The 12310-nt window shown below is 43.6% G+C and overlaps 1 protein-coding gene across 17 annotated transcripts in view; it reads right to left on the bottom strand.

Annotated features, from left to right (window-relative positions):
• The window catches only part of LOC147698860 (uncharacterized), a 205441-nt gene extending 195713 nt beyond the window's left edge, over positions 1–9728 (bottom strand). For 4 of the 17 annotated variants that reach the window (XM_086935448.1, XM_086935465.1, XM_086935449.1 and 1 more), the window contains exons 1-2: positions 9517–9719; positions 4486–4539 (exon numbers count right to left, since the gene is read on the bottom strand). In XM_086935448.1, the coding sequence (XP_086791574.1) occupies positions 4486–4539; positions 9517–9604 (142 nt within the window). In that variant the 5' untranslated portion in view covers positions 9605–9719. Of the gene's footprint in view, positions 1–4485; positions 4540–9516 lie in introns of all 17 variants that reach the window. The other 13 variants (XM_086935462.1, XM_086935461.1, XM_086935454.1 and 10 more) reach the window with 5 other exon arrangements.
• Between the last annotated feature and the right edge of the window lie 2582 nt (positions 9729–12310).

Genomic DNA, 12310 nt, shown 5'->3' with positions numbered 1-12310 from the left:
ATTCAATCATTGTAGGGTTGGGACTAGGGTTAGGATTTCTATTGGAAGTAGGGACTAGGGCTTCCTATGTTATTGGTTGTTGGGAGTAGGGTGGGACTAGGGCTAGGGTTATACCTTTAATTGGAAGTAGCTATTTAGGGCTTCTGGTGTGATTGGTTGTTGGACTAGTTGTGGGACTAAGAGTAGGGTTAGGCTTTCTATTGGAAGTAGGGACTAGGGCTACCTGTACCATTGGCTGCTTGGACTTGGGTTGGGACTACTGGTAAGGCTAAGGCCTTTATTGGATGTGGAGATCAGGGTTTTTGAACTGATTGGGTGTTTGGACTAGGGCTAAGATTGGCTGTAAGGTCTTGGTCTCCTATTGGTTCTAGATTTTAGGGCTAGTGTTGTGATTAGATAGTGTTAGGGCTAGGGTTCCCATTGGCTGAAAGGTCACCTGATTACTAGGGCTATAAAAGGCCAGGGTTAGAGCATTTCAGCCCGGGCGTCAAGGCTAAGGGCGAGAGGACAAGGGTAGTTGCCTGTTTGAGCCTGTTAAGGGCGGAGAGGACAACGATAGTTGCCTGTTTGAACCTGTTAAGGGCGGAGAGGACAAGGGTAGTTGCCTGTTTGAGCCTGTTCGAGACTGGTCGGAACTAGGTCCAGAAATGCTGCCCTTGTTCTCATTTAGCAATACCCAGCCCACACCATCCACTTCCACAAACAGAGCATTGTGCATCTATGTACCTTCCATGTACTTGGATCTGTGTGTCTGTTACTTTTCTCCTGAAAAAGCATATCCAATGCACTACCCTATTTCTCATCCTGTGCCTCTATCAATATATTTAATCTAAATATACTTACTCCCTTTAAGTATCTATATACTTTCAATGTACTTATGGATCTATATATTTATCACTTCTTTTCTAATTTATCATTTCCAATGCACTACCCTGTTTCTCAGCCTATACTTAGCTCAATATATCTTCTATCCCAACCTACTGACTCATCTCAAACTTCTTTCTACTACTCCTTCCAATGCACTACCCTATCTCTCATCCTATACATCTATCAATATACACTCTGCATCCACTCTGTCATTTAGTGGAGAAGTGTGGCTCAATGGTTAGAGCGGCAGAACCAGAGGTAGAGGTCTGTCCCGGGACCAGGTTTTAATACCCGCCTCGGCGGCTCTCGGACGCAATTTCCCCAGTCCTGATAATTCTCGTCTCGGTGCCTTGTCTAATAATGGGTCCCACTCTGTGACTCTGGGCAATAGCTTGCCTAATCTCCACAACAGCCCTAGCAGCGCTTGGATGCCTGGCTTCACCTTGGGGGTGCCCAGGAGTGGACATCTCACAGGAAAGCCACAGTGGTATGAGTGCAGCGCCGGGAAGCCCCGTTGCTGAGACAGCCGTGCGCTTTACAAGTACAACTACATTTACATTTTCTCAAACCCCATACCACTACTATGATCGCCAAAATAACCCTTTCTAGACTCTCTCCTTCTCTACCACTCCTTGCATCATCTGACACCTCTTTTTACTACACCGATCCCCTAAAAAAAACCTTTCTAAACCCTCCCCTCTTACTCCTCCACTCCAAAACTCCTTTTTACCTATCCAAAAGCCTCTTCTTACTGCTAGGACCTAAAAAAAAAATCCTTCACTCTTTTACCCCTCCACTATCCTTTTCAATCAAAATTAACAGACTAACATGTTCACTTCTCAAATTCCATATTCAACTATACTAATATACTGCCCAAATAACTGAATAACATATCTACTACTCAATTTACTTCATATTTATACTATACTAATTTTCAACACTAATCCTTTATGGGTTCCGGAGTGGCATGCTACTCGCCAGAAAAGCGCTTCAGCACCCATCAGGGGTAACACGTGCTATATAGTTTAGTTTAGTTTAGTTTATGCATTTATAGCGAGCGTAATTCACCGGCGGATGGTCTCAGAGCGCGAACAGATGTACCCAGACAAGAATGCAGTGTCAAGCGGAGCTCATGGGAGGGGATTTAGAATAACAATGTTTTGAGGCTTTTCCTGAAGGATCAGTAGTTATTATCAGCTCTGAGTGACAGTGGGAGGGAGTTCCATAGATCAGGAGCGAGTTTAGAAAAGCTGCGATCTCCATTCCTCACTGTGCGAACTTTAGGGACACATAGAAGGTTTTTGTCAGCCGATCTGAGGGTTCTGGTCGGAAGATAGCAAGTTAGTTTTTTCTTCAAGTAGGCAGGTCCCTGGGCATGAACTGACTTGTGTACCTAGCAGCAGATCTTAAATGCTACCCTTTTCCTTACTGGCAACCAGTGGAGCTTAGTGAGTGTAGGGGCAGAAGGGGTGCGAGGCGGCAAGTTAAGAGTCAGTCTGGCTGCTGTGTTTTGCAGCACCTGCAACTTTGTCAGTGCTCCTTCGTTGATGTTCGCTAGCAGTGCATTCCCATAATCAAGGCGACTAATTATGAGGCCTTGGATGAGGGGTTTGCAACAGTCTATGGGAAGCCACCTAAAAATCTTCCTGAGGCTTTTCATGATTCCAAAGCTCGTCTGGACTACCTTGTTAATGTGCGGTGACATAGATAGTGTATCATCTAATAGGATGCCGAGGTTCTTCACAGTTTCCTTGGGCATTGGGCACTGCCCTAGCTTGTTTGGCCACCAATCGGCTGACCAAGTCTTCTTTGCCGGGCCAAAGAGCATGATCTCAGTTTTTGCCGTATTCAACATGAGATAATTCTTAGCCATCCAGGTGTTTATGGCTATCATGCAGTTTCTAAATCTGGTTTGGACATCTAGCAAATTATGTCCCCACTTAATCAAGATTTGGGTGTCGTCGGCATAAGATACCGTATCGAACCCAAAGCTTCTAATAATATTTTCTAGAGGGGAGAGGTAAACATTGAAAAGGGTGGGGCTGAGTATTGAGCCCTGGGGGACTCCCTTATCATTCTCCAGCATGTCAGATAGGAAAGGGCCTATTTTGACTCTAGATCGTCTGTCCTTGAGATAGCTCTTGATCCAGCTAAGGGCAAGGCCCCCGACACCAATCTCTTCCAGCCTCTCTAAGAGTATGCTGTGGGAGATGGTGTCGAAGGCTGCCGACAAATCGAGCAGGATGAGAATCGCCGATTGCTTGGAATCAAGAGCTAGTCTGATGTTGTCCACTATCTCTACAAGATGCAAATCTTTTTTTCCCTTTTATCCCTACGCTATCCTTCTCACTCCAAGTAACAGACTAATATCCACCACTGAAATTACCTCATATTTCACCATATTAATTCACCACTAATCCTTTATAGGCTTCCTGAATAACGTACGTCAAGAAGCGATAAATTAATACAAACCTTTGTCCTCCTCTATCCTTCTGCTATCATTCCAAATCCTAATAACTGACTAACCTATCCACCACTTAAAATGTACTTGCATGTTTCACTATAATAATTCAACACTAATGTAAATGTAAATGTATGTGTCTTGTAAAGCCCACTGCTGCTCTGAGGCGTTGTGGCGCTGTAGACCGCTGGGGAACCCGTCCTGGCTATCCCTGTGAGATGGTCCCTACTGGGTATCTCCAAGGTGAAACCAGGCATATGTGGGGGGCCGTTGTAGAGATGAGGCAAGCTAATGCCCAGAGTTGCCGAGTGTGATCCCTGGTTAGAGTAGGCACCGAGGCGAGAATTATCGAGTCCGCTGACCCTGGTCCACGACCCTGCCGCGTCGGGAATTGAACACTGGTCCCGGGCCGTTCTCTGCTTCCGGGTTTGCAGCCTCTAACCAGTGAGCTACACCACTCCACTAATCCTCTATGGGTCCCGGAGTAGCGTGCTACCTGCCGAAAAAAGCGCTTTGACGCCTCATCAGGGGTAGTAAGCGCTTTATAAATGCAATTACAATACAATACAATACAATAATTCCATGCCTGCTATTCCACCAAGCCACCTGGCATGTCGGTCTTTTTCAGGTGAGGAGATTGTCAAGGATTTACGTTCTCTAACAACCTTCTTGTGTGATATGTGCCCTGGCATTTCATTCTGTCGCTCATATTGGTATCCCAGGCCATTCCTTTCAAGGACCGTTTGTGCTCCAATAGATGATTCCCTGGGGTCTTCTATTCCAAACAGCCTTTATGCTGCCATACCTCAATGCCCCGAACATTTGTTTTATGTCACTGTTGGTCCAAGCCCCCATTAAGGCCATATTAATTTCCCAGGGCCCTTTATGCCTAATGATTCTCTGATCCAGTCTACCTAGAAAAAATCGGTAACACCCAAAATTTCCCAAGAGTGTGGGTGTCCTGCGTTAGCAGTGGCCATCTTGCTTGAGTGTTGTATAAATACTGCGCCCAAACCACAATGCCCTTCATTCCTCCATTTCATTTGTAGAGAGAGTAGTTCTCTCTTTCCTTCCTTGCTTGACAATCTGCATTTACGCCCGAAGCCCTCCAGCCTGGAAGCCTCATACTCAGCCTAGAGTCCCCACATGCTCCTTACCTGACTGGTCATATCCTTTTGCTCGGTTATCCTCCCCACGTGTCGACATTCCTCCTGAGAGAGAAAATGGAGAAGGAGCAGCATTAACACATTTTGTAGGATTCTGTACAGTGCTAACTGGAAATTAAACAAAGACCAAGATTAGTGCACTAGCTTGCTCTGGAACAAGCATGTATAAACCCATCTGCAATGAACAGAGGTGTGGGAGGAGACAAACAATATTAGAGCAAAAGTCATGAACTAAGTAATATTAACATTATTATCCAAGGGACAGAGCAATCCCAGGTAGTTTTGGAACAGAGTCCAAGGGCCAGCCCAGACCTGCATTAGATTGCCATAAATGTCGCTATTGTAAATCAGGTTGCTCACAAACTTTTTTGTAAGATGTTAGAAGTATTTATTTGGAAGTTTACAAACCTGTGCTGACTTGCTGTTGATGATTAAACCCTAAGATCCATTCTTCTGAGCAGCTCAAATTGCAATGCATTCAAATGGATAACCATTAGCTTTTAGGTACAATATAAACATTTGTCAGGAGGGCAACCCTGATTTTAGGGATATGAATTTTAAGGTACATTCACCATGGCAACATTGTTCATCTGCAAGCATTAGATATTTTTTCGTTTACTGAAAATGTTTTTGCTCCTAACATTTTAAGAGCAAAAATGGGTTATATTGTAAACATGTAAAATGATGGGAAAGTGTCTCCAACAGAAGAATGCTCTTCCTCACCTTGTCAGAAAAAAGTATTGTATGTTGAGAAAATGATGTACCCACTACAACAGGTTTTGGTATTTAAATTCAAATATTCAATTAAAACAGAGTAGCCAGGCAAAAAATACCCACACCTGAAACACGTCAAGTTGTTTTGAGCAGATAAAGTTCTCCTGCAAGAATTCTTGTGGTAAAATGTGGCCACGGTTTCATTCCGCTGAGCATCATAATACAGAGGTTTTTAATAAGCAACACACAGATGTATGCAAAGATATCTGCCACAGATATACTAACTCCTGAGCAACCACACCCCCCTCCTTCTCACCATGAGTTGTGAAACCTGGTGCACCAAGCACCCATACTGGCCAATCAACGTCACCTGTGTCCACTTCTCCTACGGCCCATACATTGTCCCAGAACTGCCTGGGAACCAGGACCTGACACCACTCTGAGCCAGTCTCTCATAGAGCTCTCATCCTCTTGTTGCTTGATGCAGATATCATGTACCCATGAAAATGACATGCTTAAACCCGATAAGCTAAATTGGACCTTCGGTTGAAAAGCCTTAAAGCAGGATTCTCTCAATATCGTTAGATTTTTTTTTTCTACAATGATTTCGAAGGAATATGAAACTTGTAATGTTGGCAAGTATGCATCAGTTGTCACAGGGAAGAGGTACACTAGCAACATTATTTCTATGGACTCAGTGCTATTCTAGCAGTTAGCCACCTAGTTCGGATGTAAGGCCATTGGCGTAGGTGTCCCAAAAGACAGAGTAGTCATATGTTTAAAGCACTTTCTACTGTTCTGCTCTCATGGCTCCCACTGACCCATGATGGACACATAAGAAAGGTAGTTGGAAAAGGTTTTGGTGTGTTGAAAAAACTGCGTAAAACACTGGATCTTCTCCCGGTAGGGGCAAGATGTGTACATGCGCTCATAACGTCTCGCCTTGATTATGCCAATATACTATATCTGGGGGCAACGGACAAAAGTCTGGGACGACTACAGGTGCTGCAGAATGACGCTGCGCGGCTGGCCTTAGTCAGCCTAGTAGGGCGGCCTCTGAGAAAGCCCTTAATTCATTGCACTGGCTACCAGTAAAAGAAAGAGTCATGTTTAAGACTCTATGTACTTGTCACCATATTCTTAACAATGCTGGTCCATCCTATCTGAATGACTTGATCACCAGATATGCGCCAAGGAGGGTTCTGAGATCTACTGGCACCGGGCTACTGGAGATCCCAAAGGTGAAGGAGGCCAGGATGGGGGGTCGTTCTTTTAGGGTCCGAGCCGCTCAGAATTGGAATAGACTCCCCCAAAAACTCAGGCTGGAAAGCTCTGAGATCAAGTTCAGAAAGCTGCTTAAAACCCATCTATTCTCCAGCAGCATGTAATGTAATGGCCGGTTTGCTTCAGGTCACTGCTCCTCCCTCTCACTTAGCACAGGGACACGCCGAGATGGCGTAACCATGCGCTTTACAAATGTCTTTATTATTATTATTATTTGACCCATCCTCTTTTCTCCTCATCCACAAGTTATTTGCCTGATCTTTTTTTCAAGGTACATAACAATTCTTCCAATAAAACAGAGGGAGGGATACCACACATTTAGTTATTCCAATAACTAAGTCTGTTTTCTCTCGATTTCTTGTCACATTACAGGCACACGTGGCTGAAGAGACAGAGGGAAAACTTGAACAGAGCACCGATTCAGTGTTGGGTTTTGAACCAAGACTCGGACATCCATAAGAGCTGTTCTTCTGCTTCATGCCTTCTCTCGATCCCTGTGATCACCCCATGCTACCAACCTTTGCTCAGCTTTCACTGGTGTTTGTGATGACACATGTTGACCACAACCCCCAAGAAAATGCTGTGCCTTAAGCTGGCTCAGGTGGTGCAGTGGACTAATGCATCCATTACAGGAGCCCATGTTCGACTTCATGGTTGCAGGTTCAAATCCTGGCAGATCCTCTTAGCCTTTCATCCATATGAGGTCGATAAAATGAGTATCATTGAGTTGGGTAACAATAAACATCTGTTATTCAGTGCCAAGGTACCTCTGGGTGAACATGACCTTTACTTATGTTATGTTAAGTAACTGCTGCCTGTGAACCCTTGCTGGCTACCCTGTTCCGACAAGTGTCGGTGGAATTAGAGGCTGTCTGATCAGCCCAGCCGACCACGAAAGCATCCCTTATGTTCCCACATCAGATGACAGAGCAGGGGCCTTAGGACACTACTGCTCTATTATGGTTTTGTCACCGAGGTTCAGCAATGAGCTAGAGTGCTAGCATCCTTTAAAGAGGAAAGAGCGCATATGTGGCACTCGTTGACTCCATGTTAAGAGAACTAGAGACGTTGAATTTACTGCATTTCAGATGGTGCAGACTACTGTAAAAGAGCAGCAAAACGATGGAAATAGTCACATTGGGCCTCATTTAGGAAAAGTGACACATCGCTGCGTGAAAACAGCGATGCACCACTTTTTATTCCACCCTCCTTGCAACACCAATGATGCGTCATATTTACTGTATGACATATTATGATGTGAGGAGTTACAGATACGTCAGTATTTCTGACATATCTGTAGGCGCAAAAATGACGCATTGCTGGAGTGTGTCACAAAAGTGGCGCAACTCCAAAAATGGGTCATTACACATGGGCAAGTCCCATGTTCAATGTGCCTGCGTCGGTCTTAAGCCTGCCGCTAGGCAGGTGTAAGATATTGACGCATTTGAGTCTTAGAAGTGGCGCAGTGAAATCTCATAGATTTCACCGCATCACTTCTACGACCCTTTCTTGCGTCGGAACGCCCCCCTCCATACATTTTACCTGGCGCAGGTATAATGTGGCGCAGGGGTTTCCAAAGTAACGCATCTTCCTAAATGCTTCACTTTGTAAATATGACGCAACATGGTGCATTAATGACACCACTGGCGCGTCACAAAAAGTGACGCTCCGGTGGCGCAAAAGTGACGCAGGTGCTCATAAATAAGCCCCATTGTTTTGTACTGTGTGATGGTACTATTCTCTTCCCTTATTTATTTCCTCAGTATATCCATTTTATTTACCACTTCATCAGTTTGCTTCAAATAAGAATAAGGCAGTTTTTTATGACCAAAGAGGGCATTCTCTGCCTTCAGCTGTAATTTATTGGAGTAGATGTGTAGAGAAGGGGGATTCTACTTGCAGATACATGTCTTGTTTAAAGTTATACGTTTTGTACATGGCCTCCACCGGAGGTGATTTTGTGGAGACCACCCTTAACCCTCGGCACAGGGAGATTTGAAATGAATTACTAAATTAGAGCACACTTTTACACTACTAGCTGGCATGCTGTACCTAATAATAATAGGGAGTCTTATAGAGTGCCTGGGTATGCACACCGGCGTGTCCCCGCGCTATGGAAGTAGAACAGGCATGCCCCCCACTGTGCTCAAACCTGGTTGCAGTCATGGCATGTAGCCAGATCCATTGATCACAGGTCACTAATAGTCACCTCCACAGCAAGAGCCCAGCTCCTCTCCAATCACTGGGTCATTATATCTTTTCCTTGGTCCAGTGGAGCACTCTGCTGCCTTTTGACTAGGTTTGTGCTATAAAGTACCGTATAAATACAGACACATACACTGACAATGACAGATCATCTCATAAGGATTGAAAGGGTGAACAGCATAGTTCTTCATTACCTCCACTCTTGCTATTCAAATGCCCATTCAGACCCCAGTGCTGCAGGTTGTGAGTCAATGCTCTTGAGGGCTGCATCTGCTGTGTAACCAATACTGCCTTTTTTACATCTTACACTTTGCTGAATTGGAACCATTTTCAAGACTGAACAACTGAAAGTTTTCAAGAATGAATTGAAAGTTTGTCTAAATGTCATACTGCTAATGTCACATTGCGAAAAGCTTTCATAAAGTCATGAATCATGATACAGTTATCAGTTTTGGACCATGACAGAGCTATTAGCGGTCAATCATTTATTAGAGTGTTCAAATGTTTTTTGTTTTTCGCCAAAACATCCCCTGAACATAGTTTTTTTTGCTGATTCTTTCAGCGACATACTAAATCAAAGATCTCTCAGATGTTCCCTACCTTGAAATAAACACCTTTCGACTCTAAGCTACCCATGTGCCACATAGACAAAATGAAGGAATACATGATGTGAAAATAAAACCAAAATCTTATTCTGTTTTACAACCCGACTACATTTGTGTTCATTTTTTGCCCAAGAAAGGATGGGTCACTCTACAGATTTGCCTTGATGAACCTTATTTTCAAGTTGGCTGATCTACACAAAAATGGATACATCACCTTCGTCAGATTCAGCAGGCTCGCAATTCACAAGTATGACTCCCAAAAGAAGGGCTAGAGCCAGGCCATAGAACACCTTGAGAGCCATGGCTTAGTCCAGTCTCCTTAATTCAATCTGTTTGGCAGATTTCTGGACGTGGATTGCTCTCCGAGGTGTTGACGCCACTGTTATATCCTCAGATGTGTTTGTTTAATGGTTTGATATTTTTGCATCAGCATCATCTCTGTCACGAAAGCCACATAATATGGTAATAAAACTAGTCAGCTGTTGTTTTGTGCCAAACAGGAGGATGACTTTTACTGTGTTTGCTGATGGATCCCTCTGGCACTCTGTGTAGGGGACGAGGACTCTCTTGATCCTGATAAACAGCTTGTTGACAGCTCATTTATGCTGTGTAAACAGGGCGAGACATATGCGGCTCTCTTTGAAAAACAGTAATGGGCTGTCTGGCTTTGCTGCCAGAGAGAGATGATATGATGATGACTGTAGTGAGTTAGGGCTGTGTGTGGGGGGCGTGCTCAGCAAAACAGACATCGGAATGAGCCCCAATCAGGCCCTTTCGTTCAAGGCCTTAACTGTACAAGCAAACACAATGATTTCTTTATCATCAATGAGTACATCAACCCTTAAGGCAATCCATGTGAAATATACATTCACTGTTAATTTCACCCATTGATGAACAGCGCACATGTCCCTATTTCTTAAGAGTATTTTCTTTACCCAAATGCTGTGTATCTGCAGTTCTGTTCTTCATGTAAGATATTAAAAGTCCATATTGCATGTAGCATACTGCAAACAGAGTCAGGGGAGTTCAGAAAGTGGATGGGTGTCCATGGTCGCACAGCAGAGCGCTCTAGATTTGAGGATGAATGCAGTGTGAGGTTCTCACAGTGCCAGTATTTGGGACATACATTTTTGTTCCTCCTCCAGGGTCTTTCAATCCTTGAGTTTGCGAAGCTGACAGAAGAGATCTATAAACACAGATTGGGTGAAATTGCGAAGGAGGTGCATCTAACTTGACAACTGTTTTAAAACTTTGCTAGTTTCATGATTTTTTAAAAATTCATCTAAAAGGTGTACTCCACTTTACCATTAACTATTGTAAAGTTGTGGGCCCTAGGCCCACATAATAAGTCAAATAATGACACGTACACTAGTGTGGGTAGTACATAACTGGCCCAGGGCATGTGCATCTGGCCCCATTTATTAGTCAGGCCACCTGACTGGTGACGCCTGTGTTGGATGAGTGTGGGACAGATGTTAGCACTTCCCCTAGAAAAGGACTGCTGCATTTGTTCAACCCCCTATTAACCGTAATGAAAGCCAAGCTACTCCCAATAATAACTTACAGCAGTGTGTTACATCATGGAAAGAGTGCACAGCTTATAGACAAGATTCAAACGAAAGTCTACAAGCGTGTATTCGGCTTACCGCACAACGCATCACCTGCGCAAGTGCGACTGGAGTTCGGCCTGCAGTCCCAAGTATTGTTGAAAAATTATGAGACTGTTAAATTCTGGTATGACGTCTGGATGAATCAGGAAATTGAAGTCAATCATGCCATGTGGGAAGCAATTCATAACAGTCCGAACTCCCAGTACGCCAAATTTTTAAAACACTCCCTTAAAACCACCGAACTAGTAGCACTTTGAGAAACCAAGTTACCTGTACCAACGTTCAAACAGGTGGTATAAAAGGCTGCCAACAGGCATTCATTGTTTAATGACAAGACAACCCTGAGCCATCGCTTACATGTCTGGATGACAATACAATCATACAAAAAGTCTACGCCGGCAGCCTATCTAAAACTCGCATTTTCATCATATGTCAAACATAAATACCTTAGCCTAAGGATGGGCAACCTGCCAACAAATGCTGATCAACCTAAATGGAGGACCCAAGACATCAAGGAGTGTGACCTATGTGGTGCCGCAAAACAAGATTTCATTCATTTGATCTGCATTTGTACCGCACTGGACCAGGAACGCCAGAATAGGTTAAAAGCGAAGTTCAAGGAATATGGAATCCGCACCTGTCGATCAGCGATCATACAAGTCCTGTGCTCAGCGGACCCTGAACTCATCTGTAGAGCAGTTAAATTTATAACCAACTTTAAGGAAAAAAAAGGAACTTTGTCAAAGATCCAATTCACACCCTGAACTCACATTTCTTGTGTAACTGTTTCCTCTGTAACTGACTCAGCTTTTTGAAGTTCGAAGGACATTTTCATTCATAATTTTAACTTCTAATTATGTATGTATCTCTCGATCACTTTTAAATACTACTGCAGTTTATCTTTTGTAATGGTTTTTATTAACATGTCTTGCCCAGAAGGACACTACAACTATTACACAATTATACAGTTCTGGGAACGGCAGCTACTGGCTTTTTTGGTGGTGATGCTGTACTTCATGTCTCCAGTCTGCTGCCATAGTTTAATGGTTGAGACATCTGTCAAAGAAAGCAAGCATTTACAATGCAATAAGTCTTGAATTTGCGAGAGTTTGAGCTATTGGCATTGTAAATGACAATGGCTTTTATATATGTATTTTGAAATCTGCAAGCGCTGCGTAAACATGCACTTTGTACTTATAGTCCTTGCCTAGGAGAAGCAAGGCTGGTAGTAAAAGATGTGCTGTTACCCAGCCTTGCTTCTCATAAGCAACAACTATAAGTACAAAGTGTGTGTTTACGCACCACTTGCAGGTTTTCAAAATAAAAATAAAAGGTATGGTCAATTACAATGAAAATAGCTCAAACTCTTGCAAATACGAGACTTATTGCATTGCAAAT

This window comes from Lissotriton vulgaris, chromosome 8 (genome assembly GCF_964263255.1).
Source record: "Lissotriton vulgaris chromosome 8, aLisVul1.2, whole genome shotgun sequence".
Lineage (NCBI taxonomy): Eukaryota > Metazoa > Chordata > Amphibia > Caudata > Salamandridae > Lissotriton > Lissotriton vulgaris.
Note: the sequence above shows the minus strand (reverse complement) of the source record. Positions and strands in the feature narration are given on the sequence as shown.